The following is a 15748-nucleotide window of genomic DNA, read 5'->3' as shown; positions in this document are numbered from 1 at the left end:
AATTGTTCAAATGTTAGTTTTTTCCTATTTTTCCTTATCGCTGAAACCGCAATACCGCCATGAAGCCCTTTACCTGCTTTTGTGTTGTCTTTGTCTATACGATTAAATTTTATATGAAATTCGGACTTTATATCTAAAGTCCGAATCGGAGTATATCTATACTCCGATTTATTATTTCTATAAATACAAAGGTACTATTCATGAAATCATTGAATACTGAAAACAATTAAAACAAAAAAGAACATGTGAAGGTCAATGGGACTCTAATGAACGGTGAATGTATTTGAGCATACGGACGAAAGGTCGATAACCTGTTTGTTTGGTGTATCTGAGACCTTGAGCGCTTCACTGTAGAAGAAGCTTTTTTTTTTTCTAATAAATTACTTTAAATGCAATGGAAACGCTGCCGAACAGCCGTTGGAGACGTAAATAATTGCACGAACGACAACGATCTCAAAAAACAAGAACGACCACTTCTGCACCGTGATCCACTGGTGATGTGAAAGAGAAAAATCTAAGGTGCTTAACCGTACTCTCTCTTCATTCTTCACGACAGAAAAGGATCATTCAGGTCAACAAATTTAACCATGTACATGCACAGCAACCCGATATAGATAGTATAGTAATATATTATTCGGGAAAATAAATACTCTTTCATGCGCTAATAATGATGTATCAGGTGTACAATTCAAAGTAATCAAGGCACAGACAAGATATCATTATTGAGAACCCATCCGCGTGACATCATCAGGTCGCATTGACGCCAGATACATATTCTTCTTCTGGAAGATCAAAAACGAAAATTGATAATCAGTCGAAAATTTGGCAAAAACAGCCCTATGGATGTAGCTGAGACCAGGGTGACATACTGAAAAAAAAGCTTTTCTCCGGTTGGCGTTGCCGTTCGCGGATCAGCTGCCCAATGCTTTAATTTACAGACTACTATTGACACACCTCACAAACAATATAATTGTCGCCTTTATCGGTTCGCAGCAAGTACGAGCTTCACGTATAACTATACTATGCAGTCATTTTGCCTGACGATTTCGAAGCACCGTTCGATACGGTTATTCAAATAGCTATCCTATATAAACCTAATAGGATAGGTGCCCCGCGGAATTTTCTCGAATTTATCGGGGGCATACAATGAAAGAATCAAACCACAGTGAATGGCATAACATAGTTCGAACCTCCTAGCCAAGCTACTGCAGCTGCACGTTATCCGGCACGAAACACTGCACCGAATCCATTGCAGCGTTCCGTGCCCTCTGATTGCCGTGATGATTTACCTGCCACGATCAGGAAGGGCTGCCGACAAGCAAATACTTTTCGCTACGCCGATGAGCTTGTATTAATTAGCATTAGTCGTTTTCATTTTTAATAAATCTTTACATTGCTTAAGGCCGGCCCGTGTCTGAGATGACTATGCAGGTTCTTTTAGCAAGCGTCTTCTGAAGAGAACTACAAACGTATCAGCATTCCGAAGGTCCCCTGACCTGTCTGCAGATACACCTACCGCCTTCTGTCTCACCGTTTCATACGGGCTGATATTTATGTGGAAATATGTAGCTATAAAGCAACTAACAGAGTGAAGCGACCGTTTCTGTATACTCGTACTCGATTGTATGATACATGACCCCTTGTGTGAGAGCTCAAGAAAAAAGAGATTCGATTTGAGTATGATTGTAGCATATCGTCAATGTATCAGGGTGTACGACAACAAGACGACTGTCCTGGATTCAGTCATCTAGGAGACTCCTGCGATAGCCGACGGCACGTAGAAGGACCAAAAGTTCATCGTGCGATACGCCACAGCTGCTGTCATCTCTCCTGTAAGACGCCCGGCTATCGTAAGCAGACTGGCACTCGCCAGTGAGTAAATTATTGAAGCAATATAGCTAATCAGTATCGTCTACTTGGCATATTGATGATCGCACACGCTGTTTTATTTACTACACGTTATATTAACAGTGGTTAATGAAGTGCTTCATTATGTCTTCTATATATTTAGGATTATATGTTATTTCGATAGATGAATTTACCTAATCCAAGGTCAAATGGCGCCTGAATAGAGCATTATGCGAGTCGACAAATTGGCCGACCAGTTGTTATTCCTCTGTCCTGACTGGAATAAGGCGGAAAATTTTCACCATGTATAAAATCGATATATGTATCAGGTGAGGACCGGTCCTACAAGTAAGCTCCTACCTGCTACGTGCGTCGATTTAGATTGCCCCTTAGCCTGTGACCAGGATGAAATGTATGAACACACATACATCTGCCTGACAGTTACTGAATCCTCAGTGACTGGGGCTATCTGTCAGGTCCGCCTACAACTGCAAGGGTGTAAGGCCACCAACTACGTCATGAAAATATCGGACGCTTACTTCTGAGAATGTAAGTTCATTTACAGGCCAATTTGTCATTGAAAATGCTGGTAACTCGGGTTAATGCATATAGACATTAGGCGCACATGCTGTACATTGCAAATGCTTTTGTTTCCTTTCCGTTATGTGGCCAATGAAGAATTACCACTCACGATACGGCTATTATGATTATATATTATTATTATTTATGCTACCACCCCTTCCTCAGAATGTCAAGTACTTCATTCCATATATTCTAGTTAAGCCTTTATCAGATAAATGAAAAAAACTAATACAAATTGCTTTTATTATAGATATGAATTATATCAACACATATGGCAGGTTTCTTTCCGTAATAGTAAACATTCCTCAGATCTAATATTGATACTTTAAAGTGGTAACTTTTCCACACAACTAGCACTAATGTAAAAACTTGTTCTGTTCAGACACGCGTAACTGCGTCAGCAGTGGGTAATCGAAGCAAAGAAACGCTACCGGCAACAGTTACCGCCGCAGGCAAACTGCTGAGACGCAACACTAAGCATCTGCGTAGACCAAGCGCTAATTGTACGTATTCAAATTCAAAGATATCCACCGCGACGGTACCACGTAATTCCATTGTATCCATGCCATATACGTTTTTATCATAGCCAAAACCGATAGTCACCGTAGTTTACTATATTGCAGCTGTACAGAGGCCGCCACGGTGAAAGTTAGCACCAATCTGCCATCTCCATCACATATTTACCGTAACGAAAAGATGACATACGAAATACCTTTGACCTTTTCAACTCTTTGTACTTTAAGCGTACGTCCTATTTGGGTACATGCTCATGGGGTGGCCGTTAATGCGATGGCGGATCCTGGCAGGCTAAGCAGGCCACAAAAGCTAGATAACAGCAGTTGTCGTATAGACAAATCGAATGTCTCTACTGTCGTTGATGCATAGCCTTGATTTATCCTCTTGCTTGATTTCACAAAATGGTGAGGCTTCAATCGGGCCTAAATTAGCCTTCGCAAGGGGCGGATGGGCGTCTCGCTACGATGAATGACCGAGGACAATTCTTCAGTACGTTTTCGATGCCCGCTTAAAGTAGAAGGTTGACATGCGTATCTAGCCGCTACTAAATCTAATACGTTAGGTATCAGAAATTACGTATTGAAAACACTCGCATGCAAGCTCTGAGATGTTCTGAGGCATGAAGCTATCTTTAGGGTGAACTTGTATGAAATCGTGCAGGGATGATGTCGGGGACACGTTAGCCTGAAGAGCAATAGAACAGCCAGTTCTTCAATTGCTTCATATGTTATTTTTCAAGGTTTTATTATATTATAGTAGCATTACATTGTTAGTTCTAATAATTGTTTTTTTTTTTGCGATTACATATTGTTGAGCTAATTTTAAATTCTGTATTTAGATGCAGGGACCATTACGCCCGTTGGGAACATCGAAATGCAGTTGTGTCATAGGATAAGGCGTTGTTAGTATGGGATGTTGTGGGAGGCCCCGTTTAAATCGGCTAGGATGTTATTAGTGAATGTGCCTGTCGCAAAGGGATAGAGAATAGGATCTGCCTCTGGTGGAGCCTTCGAACAGATATTGCCTGTATCATTACCACGGGTGTGCGCAGTGAAAAAAGGCAAAATAGGAAACGAGCGTGTAGGACGAGGACCGTTGGAGAAGTTGTATTATTTATTCTGCATCGCCTGCCAGTGGTGCATCGTTCGGCAAAATAAGCCCACCCCTTCTCTGGTGCTCCTGCGATCGCCAAAGAAATTTCATGTTCGTGAAGCTTGGACGCAACAATGTCATCCCACAAAACCTGGCGATTGTTACACACGTCACTGCTAACGTTACTTGAATCTACACCCAATGGTCTCAGTGCGTAAACGTCCTCGTAAGAAAAGGCGTTCGGAGTGTGTCTAGCTGGAGAAACTATGAGATGTAAATCAATGGCCATCGATAATATGTCATTTTTACCTTATAGGACCCCTGTCCATAAACGACCGTAAGCATGCTAATAAACTCTAAAGCACACAATAACTAGAAAAAAACAGTATTTGCAATATATTGCACTATAACCGGCCAGTTTAAGCTTCCCTTTTTCTAGAAGATCAATGATATATATATATATATATATATAGGAGCGTAGATTTGGCTTTGATAGCAAACATTTAATGTTTAAGTAGGATTAGCAAAGACAGTTATATTTTTATTGTTGTTGCTGTTTTTACCTTCATTCTGTTGTCTAGTTCCGGTATATAATGGACCCACGCGTCCAATAGCATCATCGATAATAGTCGAGGGGCAGAGTCTAGATATAAACAACCAGATCGAACACCCTATATATAGTATGGGCTGAAGGTCTACGGTCCATTCCGTTTATTGACTATGCAGGTAAATAAGCAATGGCAAGCAGAGTGTCTAGCGCGATATGCTGTTTGTAGTTAGATACAACTGCAATTTACAGCAACGATTGTTTACCATAAAAACTTGCTAATGGAATAAGGAATTTACTACTGTAATGTCCCGGGCGTGTTTACAGGATCGAGGCGACATTTGGCGAACGGAAAATTAGACGATCGATCACGGTGTTTAAAGGCTAATGCACTGTCGCAAACAAAATTAGGCCAGCAGGGGTTACGGACTGCATAAACAACTTACGATACTGCACAGAACACAATCAATTTACTTGAAACCTCGTTGTTTGATCGATTGATTTTGTGACCTAAGTTATCTCTATCTTTTTCTGTGGGCTCATGTAACGAACAGAGGGTGTAAAACGATCCCGAATATAGTTCATGACCTGAAACATTGTATACATAAACTGGTTTTTGTGACTGACACTGAACTAGGTGAAGTTATGCGGAATGGATCGAGGTAGGCAAGGGGCCGTATGCCCTGCAAGGGCATTTGGCGAACGTCGTTTTCGATTTACGCCGGGGACTAAGCTCGTCGGGCTGGGCTATCATGACAATAGGAACGAGCGCATAAACTCGCTTGTGGTTTTCATTTCGAAAGCATTCGAGTAACTTGAATATTTTCACCATATATGGTTCTCCCTTGTCACGTTACACAGATGAAAAGACCTTTAGATAAACTAAGGCCATTTGGCAAAGCGTTTATCTATTATATAATCAAAGTGTTCGTATGGCATCAAGTGGCTAGTATTGAAATGGGTCAAACGTACCTTAACAAGCGTTCGGAAGCCTTTCACGTCGCGTTGTTTGCGTTCAACGTACATTATTTACGGCCATGACGACGAAACACTGCGCGTAACTTTTATCGCACATGCGCGATTAATGAGATAAACGACCCCGCAGACGCTACTTTGACGGTTTGAGCTAACAATGTAATGATTTACTCCTACTTTTTACGAAATTAAATTTTATCATTTTTGCTAGTTAATGGCTGTTTTGGAATGTACGTTCTGTACTGCCGTTAAGCAGGCGAAGTCGTGGCATTTCGCGCTAAAAAAATGGCCCCTGTTAATAATGTCGACCGCCGTCATCACGTGTGATCCCCAGTGACCGTACTCATTGTATTGTAAATTTAACGAAGATCTGTCGTTAGCCCGCTATCTCTAGGGGAGACAGAGGGGTTTAACTAGAAATAGATGAACTGCACCAAATTAATTGTTGACAGAATCTTTTTCCAGTTATAATATTAGACAGGGCAAGCGTAAACAATTTTAGAGAAGGTCATTCTGGGTCGTAAAAAAGATGTACTTTACTTAAAATTAGGTATAAATACGATTACGGCACGTCTGCTAAATCAGATGACTACGTCCATAGAGGTTCCACTATATTTTTGTCTTATTATGAGAAAATCATTTACAAAGAATGCGTCTACCAGTTCGCAATAGGTCTTTCATCCAGATAGCTATTAGGAAGGCTAACACTCATGCGATATACAGATTTTAAAAAATGATAATCGGCACAAAATTATTTCTTTGAAGTGCTGCATTTACCCAAAACGTTCCAGGTCATAGCATCAGCCGTGCAGCAAAACGGGGAAACCTCGAACCACATCCACATAGCTTTCCTATATGACTCGTAGGTTTTCTTTCTATTCAACACTAACGAACCTAGCTTTAAATGCTATATTACAAACCTTACAGGACGTCCAGCGCTAGGACGTCATCGATAGATTAGTTTTAAAGAGCGGAGTGTCTGCGTGCATAAGTTTCTACTATTAGAGTCCTAATATTGTTAATTAAATATAAATTAAGAGCCCTCCGTGTTTAATACATGTTGCCACGCTACGGCACCGCACAACGGAATTTGAGCCCTCTATCTCTAATTTTTTCAGCCACTATTTGTAAGTTAAAAAAGACTTTTCCTTTTTTTTCCCTATTCTAACCGGAGATCCCGTTCACCTATACAGTTGACGAATAGAACCTGCTTTTTTTAGAGGAACGTACAATAAAGAGACCCCTATTACTGATAAGCTTCGTCCGCTTCCGCGCAGAAATTTGCCTTTCAAAAAAGACCGTATTATGTTCGGTTCAGCCAAAGCATTTGTCAGGATTTATTTTTGACCGTTTTCGGATAACCCTGAGAAGTCTTATTCCAGTGTCAAAAGGAGCCTTCAGGCGTACATTTGATCTGAACGCGCTCGAACTCGTAAAGTCAACGAGTCTTCAAAGGGAAAGTTCTAAGCATCTACGAACGTCTATAAAGGGTACCATATAGCAATACAGTAAAATATCAGTACATGTTTTGCTCTTATCACTTTATTACAATGCTATTTTAATGAACTGCCTCCTGGCGCTTATTAAAACCAAAACAGATGAAATATCTCGAGAGACACTTGAGACGATTGGGGATTACTTTTATATAATAATTATTATATAATATTATTATATAATAATTATTATGAGAGGGGTGACCGCCAGAAGCTAACCAATCATCATTATCCACGTAACTACGAGCTACATCGGATTGTTACGTCTACGATAATCGTTGAATGTTCAATTTTCCATAAACATTTCGAGACTATAGATATTGGCTAACTTTTCACTTTTTTTTCGCAGACCTTTACCAGATGAAATTCTTCTTTAGTAAATTACAGTGAAATTTCAACATTCACCATTTATACGTCGCGCTCCCAGAAGCCCAGACAGTGCACGGTGGGGTGAGTAAACGGGGTGGTAAATTGGTTGGGTGGATAACTCTAAAAATGGTGTACCAAATAGAAGCTTGTCGGAAACGTACAGAGTGACCGTGGTATGCGTTTCACACAGAGATCAGATGTTTGTCAGAGTAAAGTATTTATTATTCTCTATACCGGGACAAAGCCTACGGGCTCGACATCAATATGATAGCCAGTTGTACTGTCTTCAATCGATGACCAAAATATCTTCACTCGAAGATGAGTATTATGTGAAGGGAAAAGTATTCGAAGCTGAACTCGCACGCCTAGTAATCAAGCAATGACGCTACCACGTTAGCCTGTACGGAATGTAGTATTACGTTACACCGTATGAAAGGCTCCGGCCGCGATGGGCAAACATGTCGACGATTCTCAAATATGCTAAGGTCAATCATTTGATTATGTTCCTGTTGGTCAAATGCAGCTGCGTAGATAGCTGACATTTAGAACTGAAGCAACTGGAAAAATTCTTGGCCAAAGGAACGGTTTCCAGTATAGAAAGCCAATTTTCCCATTACAGAAAAAAGCGCAAAGATGAAGTAGCAATCTATGAGGAAATCGTATGATCTTATCGAACCCGTCGTAAAGCGCGGAGAGCTCTGCCAACAGTTGTAAGGACGCGTATCAGCCTTGTACAATCGTTGCCAGCTTTGCACAGAGTCCGCCGCCGAAAAGGGAGCCTACTGTAGCATAAGGTCGACGGGAGCAATAGGCGGTATTTACGTTCGTAGTCTATTGTTCCCTCGACTAGCTCTAAGGGTAAAGCAAATCATAACTGAGCGACAAGTAGAAAACAAGCCACGTACCACATAGTAGTGTGAGCATATCTGCGATGGCCAAGTTGAATAGATAACAGTTCGTAGCTGTCTGCATGTACGTATTCAACGCAATTACCATACACGTGCATACGTTGCCAACGATACCTGGAATATCACAATCATCCCGACTCGATTATTTCTAATCTAAAAATCATCACTATCATTCTTGTTATTATTTCTGTTAGTAACGGTAGCCATGAGAGACGACGCTCGGAGACGAAGCGTACGAACCGCATTTTCGAAAAAAGCGTACTTCTTCTTACCGAACGATTCAACACTGAGGTGTAATTCATTAGACGTCCGATTCTTATCCTCTTGAAGAATTTTTGATTGGGATTTTCAAAAAGCAACACAACAACGTAAGGCTAAATTCATAGAGATGATGATGGTGAAATAACGGTAGGGTAGCAAACATGAATCGAACGGCTGGATGCTCGTTTGCTTAGCGAATGCCCAGTGATGTACATGTAGCATCTCAATAGAGGGTCCAAATGATAGTGACCTCATTTTTGATTTCAACTCAGGCGTCTTCGACTGCTCGTGTAGCCTCAATGCACCCACTGGAGTCTTGGCGATATGAGAGACATTGCAACACCCGTCTATAGCTCAGTTTCCCAAAAACAGCAAACGTTCCGAGCAATTTCGAAATAACGCCATTTCACTATACACTATATGAACTAACGAAATTAAATAACCAGCTCGTACACACGAATTGACCCAAATTCCTGGGTCATCGACCTGTATAACAGGACTTCAATCGAATCTACGAATCCTAAATACTGCTCTCAGCCGGCAAACAAAAATAAATTCATACAACAAACTCATATATATCAAGTACGTATACCTGAATATGTATAGTCATATATCAGCTAGCGATAAATGTAAAAAAGACGTAAACACTTTCTTATGGAATGATGGAAACCAAAATAATCGTATCTATAAATATCTATATCTATATATATATATATATATATCAGATAGACACTCGGCGAGGTTTAGATAGTATGGGAACACATACGGTTTTACTGAGATTTTATTATAGTAAATTTCGCAACAGACACACGTGTGCATTAAGTTAGCATAAATTCAGTAAGTGAAACTGTGATATTCACTAAAGAAAGACGTTCTAACGCTACTAATTTAGTACTACTACAAAGTGACGATTATTCGAGCGATAGAACTTACTTGGCATGGAGTAAAACGTTAATTCATTTGCCGCTGAGAACCCGACCCGGGCGGCCCATAAAGGAGAACAGTGGGACATCGAAATTTTCGAATTTAACCTAACAACGAACAAGACCGTTTCTATTGTACATGTAGTATTTTATGAGTCATGCAATTATACAGTGACTAAGTGAGCCCAAGACCTTCATAATACCCCCTAACTTGAGCTAAAATGAAATCGTTTCATTGTCCCAAAGTCCCAAACTAACATAGGAGGCAAGCGGGTCAGCGGGCGATTGCTAGTAAATCATCTGCACAGACGTCATTTATTAGCATGTGTTCCCTAGGCTTCCATCATGGTGTCGTAGTACAAGCTATAAATAGTCATAGAGCTACCGGTCAGAAATTGGCCAGAGCTTTCTGACGTTACTGAGCAATTTATACGACTGGTTTATGCGTATGCTTGCATTTCATTGAGCGCAAAAATGCCCAACGCGAGAAATTACCGTTCCCTGAAAGGTGTAGATATAGCCTAATTTTTCGCATGTCGCACAATGGACCATTCTCGCCAAGCAGCCGTGAGTGGCATTTACCTACTACAAACTATAACGAAGCCATGCCAGAGTATAGTTCCGCATGCCACCGATTCAACGATCGACCTCGACTACGACGAACTGCCGCACTATGAATTCCTATCAGTACGAAATCGTATGTAAGGACTGACGTGTGTCCTAGACACACGTTCTTTAGGCCAATCGTCACCATTATGGCGACGCAGCAGTCAACGAGCTGTCTACACGTAACCGCAACGTCTTGAAAGCACCTTAAATGAAGCCCGCTCATACTTTATGTAATAATTTTTTACTCAAAGACCGCGTTTTTGCTTTTTTTTTTTGCGTTTTGACCCAGCTCTGACCGTGTTGGAAATGAACACTGAATGAGAAAATGCAATACCAACAACAATAGAGGGATGTGACGCGTCAAAAACCAATGTATACTATCTTCTTGAGCAACTTTTTAAATATAAATTGTGTGACCAAAGAGTGTGGAATACAAGTGATACATAAACGTAATTTCGATTACGGGGAAAACAGCTGATTAAAAAACAACGAAGTTTTTGCGATTTGTCGAGCTCGTACGCTTTTGGTCACCGTTCAATTGATTCGAAAGGGCCGAAATTGGATGCTGCTCTCAATCGTGAAATGGATTCGTAAGGTAGACGAAATTTTTGTTAATATGTGTTTCAGCCTTTTGAAAAAACGCATCTGGAGCACATGTGTGTCTATCTCAGTCATCTACTTCAGAAAGCTAACAACCAACTTAGAAGTGTGAAAAATTGACGCTCACCCAATCCAATGCTCCTAAATTAAGACATAATTTCACTAATGATGATAATTTCAGCATTCTCCAACGATTCTCGTAGCTTTACCAGTGCATGAGTTAACATGCCTTGATAAAGGCTTACCAATAAAAACAAGGCGTTAGCTTATTTCAGTCTAGAGAAATCGAAATTTTCTTCGAGTGATTTATAAACTACACAAACAGAGCTGAAACTGATATAGTAGAAGGTAAACGTAAAAAAAAAAATGTATTGTAGTTTGAAACCACTGAAGCTTGTTAAGCTGAAAAAAGGTCTCGGCCATAAAACTACCGGCTGCTCAAGTAGACCCAGTGGAACAGAATGCCTTCAACAATTGTTGACTATAATAAAAGACCATGTTCGGACTGAGTAAACTTTGGTCGTACAGCTATAATGTTAACCTCCCAAACGTTCGTCGTGTATTTTGGCATTTGGCGATGAAAGCTAGATTGTACCATACTATGAAAGGAAACAAGTAAATACGACCCATATATTTGTTATATATCATATACGTACGTACATATGTATGTATGTATGTATGTATGTATGTATGTATGTATGACAATAGGGCCGTGTGTTAAGTGAATGCCATTGTCGATCATTTGCTCGATGTACGAGTCATTTTCGAGCTTTTTGAAAGTAGCAATTTGTCACATAATTAATTAATAAAAAATATAGAGTTTTTATTTAGAATTTTTAATAGATAGGCAGATTTTTAATAGAACAATATATTGATTTTGTCTAGTTGAGCATATTCTGTCTCATCGTTCAGATGAATCTGTTTGTTCCTGAACAGTACAGAAGCTTGCCCAAATATCACTGCGAAAACTAAAGTTTATATATTATGTAATCGCTCTTTACGTTACCTCCACTCTTGTACGTTACACAAGCTTATATATAAAGGGATTCTGTGAATCGGAATGTATATAGATATAATTAAATAAAAGTCCCTATGTGAATCTTTTCCCAAAAGCATTCAAACGACCAGTGAGGAAATCACAAGATGCAGTTGCTGGTAAAAGTTTTCTGAAACGCAGGTTTAATCATTATTAAGAAGACGGATAAAAGTTAAAAAGAAGCATGATTTTTAGAAGGGGCAATCATTACAATGTTGTTGCAATCTTGTAAGAAAAAAAATATAATATATATATATATATATATATAGGATAGGCGTCGATGTTTAAAGAGCTCTCTCTCAAAGCGTTACCAGCATTACCAAGACATTTTTACATCGACCAAAATTTCGACATTCGCTTAGACGGTATAGTAACTTTATTCATCGCGATGTATATGCAGAGACATTGTACAAGCACACCAACTAACTGGCTGTCGAGTTCTAGCCTTATTTAGCTGTTTACTGCGCTGTAGAGGAACGAACAAAAAAAAAAAAAAAAAAAAAAAAAAAGAATGAAAGAAAGAAAAAACCTCTAGAAGGCTAATATTGCGTCTCTTGATTTTCGACAATTTAGTTAATCATTCGAGGCAAATAGGCCAGTTTATATATCGATATAATATCAACTGCTATGGAAATTAGCAAAAACAGAGAAGAAACGACCCTTGCGTCGTGAGAAACTAGCAAGTTCATGGCACACGAATGAGACGTAAAAAGTTTACATCCGAAAAGGTTAGCGCAACGTAACTTGCCCCTTGTCCAAGTGTATTTAAGTAAACGCGAGGATAAATTGCTGGAGCTTGCATTCCATCACATGACCTGGACTATATGGCGCTACCCGTGAAAACAAACACCCTTCGCCTTTTGAGATGATCCATATTTAGCCAGCATTTAATATAGGTCAAATGCCCGTGACAGTTTGTTTGAACGGAAACATCCGTGTTTTGCTTGTGGGCAATAATGTCGTTCATCGATAAGTGTTCAGCAATGTCCAGAGCACGCACTCCTCTATCTCTGATATCTTTTACGACTACAAATCTTCCGTCTTGACCACCAGTACGAATCCTTTCAAATCTCGTTAATGTCGGCGAACGTTACGTAGCGGAAAATTGTTGCAACCCAATTGTCATTAGATGTACAGAACACATTGATTTGTACCGAGTTTGTACTTTACTATATATCGATAATACGTACGTACATACTAACGAACCCATGTTTTCTGTTTAAACTATGGCTGAGCTTGACATTAATTATGTTTTTTTTGTCACGAACTCACCAGTGATAAAGATGAACGTGTAGATAGCTGTGAGAGGAATTAGCCAGGCGAGTGGCAGAGCCCTCGGTCCGAGAACGGTAAAAAGGTAAGCATCGATGTCGTCACCCAATTTGGGGGCTACGAGACCTCCGAGGGCAGTTACATTGCCGCTTGTCCCCTTGGCCGGCGAACCCAGATCCGCCCCATCGACGCCGCCGCCGCCCATTTCACTGGACGGATCACCAAACATCACATCACTAAGCTCTGCTGCGTTGGAGACGAGCCTCGTCTCGACACAACGCTACCGCTGTGCTCGCGTACGAGCACGGCGTTATTGAGTTGTGTCTTGTACTGAAACTATTCGTCTTCTAGCGATCGATCACGTGTCACTCTGCAATTAAGTCGAATAGGAGAAAAACGTAAGGCTGAGTTAGAGAGCGGTGAAGCGTACGTATCGTGTAATATAATGGAGACAAATATGAACTGTTCCCGAGAGTGGCAGTCGAAGTTCGTTTACGATTTCGAATTCTATATAGTGCCTCCAACAGTCTGGCAAATTATCTTGAAAAGATCATGCAGAAGCGCTCAGAAGGTAGCCGAAAACGACAACAAACGCAAACAAGTTTAAGCTTCCCGGACAAAACGCTTAGGTCCATTTCGGCACATATTGCTGCCGCTAGAATTCTGTTACTTATTTTTCATAGAGAACGGGCTTTCTGAATTTTATCCAAAATGGACCTAGGTACTTTTGCGCGGAAATCAATTGGTACGCACTTTTGGTGCTATATAAATCGAAGCAAGGTAGGACTATGTGTGTGTGTGTGTGTGTGTGTGTGTGTGAATAATAAGCCGTTAAAACTGTATGAATGGCTAAACAATACTATGAAACAATGGAGTTCAAACATTTATGCTTTTGTTTATCGCGTGGGCTATCGAACGTCGGAAAGGTCTTCGCAGGGTAAATGAATCATATCCAGGTTGTTACACTGCATTTGGATGAGTTCAGCAGATGTAGAGGCAATATCTTTTTGATATCTTCAAATAAGCTAAAGTGTTTAAATATCTTTTTTTCCATTATAGACACTCTTATTATGCTACCCTGGCGGGTATTATAGATGTTTAAGGTAAAATTTGTCAGCCGTGGCAACTTTCTTTCGTATATTCATTACCTATATCAATAATAACCGCGATAATTTATCCTGCTTTCCTGTGAAGTATGGCGTTACTGACATCGCTCTAAGCTAAACGTAATTTTGGCATTGAATTACGCCAGTGATGACGGCAACGCTTGTTCTGTTCTTTCTTATAATAAGAAACATTGTTTGAGACTCGACGTTTCAATAAATAGATTTGGTCGAAGCTAATATCGAGATCTTCATTATAGTAATTATTTTTATAACGATTTTGTAAAATGGCTCCTGTCTTCAATATTTTTTTTGAAGAACAATCTACGTTATAAAAGCCTTCAAACGCCGCCTGATACGTGCAGGCATTCTCCAAGTTAATATCGCTTGGACCTGATATAAAGATGTATATATAAATATCAAAGCTAGGATGCGTTGAAAAGTGTTTCATCAAAGTTGTTTCAATCAAAGTTTAATTGTGAATTTTTGCAGCGTTGATTGTATATAGTTGCCGGTCAGTTTTGACCTTTGAGCATCTCGGAGAGAATCGGAGCACCTGCAAAAGAGGGAGATAGATAGCGAAGAACGCGACGACGATAACGGTAGAGTCATTTCTACTTGAATTATGGAAACGGTTTGGGAAAGGCGGTCTATTCCAGCACACATATCTACGTAGATATGGGCATATCTTCATGGCACGAACGGATCACTTCGTTTCTAAATTGTCTGTACCCAATCGTCACTACGTACAACCCTATTTCGCTGGAAACAGCTTAACAGAGAGCACTTAAACGTGAAACTGAGTGAAGGACGTGCTAAATCCTAGCCAGGTATCGATCAACGAATAGCTGCTGACTGTCTGTATCAGGTAATTGGCTGTTACCGCTCGCAAGTCATATGCGACCCAGATATGGTAACGAACCATCTGTGATCGCGCAGCTCACTAACGACCCGTTTCAAAGAGAGCTTAACGGCTTTTCGATGTAAAATATTTGTTGAGAGTCTGCGGTTGTATCAGTCTATTTTTTTTTTTTATCCCCATAAATTTACAGCTGTAAATGAATGATTCCATTTACATGAAGCGATTTGCCTTAGCACTGTCTTCGTCATCGTTTCGGCTCAGGACCGACTAATCGACACCTGTGCCAGCGCTTTCTACCTTCGGCCCTTAGCAAATATCTGCTTGCTAAATAATGTCTTCCTTTGGCTGGAAGATATTTGCTGAAGATATTCGAGAGACTGTCAGATAGCAAAATAAAAGCTATTTGTCAGTGGAGACATACCGTACGGATTTATGATTCACATAGATAGGAACAGATCACCTAAGCATGGCTCTATTTCGATTTGCGACTGCTTTTTGTAAACCAATGGCATCCATTACTGAATCGCACATATTTAAGGTAATGAAGCTGTATCTCCTTGTCGTTCCGTAGCTCAAACGACCTTGGGCCTGATCGTTAAAATTGATTGCTTTTTGCAGTAATACAGCCCTAAATGGTTTAATTGGCCTTCCCGAATAGTTGTTTAGGTAATTTGTATAGGTTACGTATTTGTCGGCTCATTTGAAATACTACTCTGTAATATCCTGGACCGTTTGCTCTCAGCTGGAACACG

At 40.1% G+C, this 15748-nt stretch overlaps 1 protein-coding gene across 9 annotated transcripts in view; it reads right to left on the bottom strand.

The window, feature by feature from the left end:
* Nucleotides 1–15748, bottom strand: part of LOC111264007 (pyrokinin-1 receptor) — a 117401-nt gene that overhangs the window by 30513 nt on the left and 71140 nt on the right. For all 9 annotated transcript variants that reach the window (XM_086969887.1, XM_022839597.1, XM_022839585.2 and 6 more), the window contains 2 exons: nucleotides 13032–13401; nucleotides 8328–8444 (listed from right to left, as the gene is read on the bottom strand). In XM_086969887.1, coding sequence (XP_086826013.1) covers nucleotides 8328–8444; nucleotides 13032–13260 — 346 coding nt within the window. In that variant the 5' untranslated portion in view covers nucleotides 13261–13401. The remainder of the gene's footprint in view (nucleotides 1–8327; nucleotides 8445–13031; nucleotides 13402–15748) is intronic.

This window comes from Varroa jacobsoni, unplaced genomic scaffold, assembly GCF_002532875.2.
Source record: "Varroa jacobsoni isolate VJ856 unplaced genomic scaffold, vjacob_1.0 scaffold_90, whole genome shotgun sequence".
Lineage (NCBI taxonomy): Eukaryota > Metazoa > Arthropoda > Arachnida > Mesostigmata > Varroidae > Varroa > Varroa jacobsoni.
Note: the sequence above shows the minus strand (reverse complement) of the source record. Positions and strands in the feature narration are given on the sequence as shown.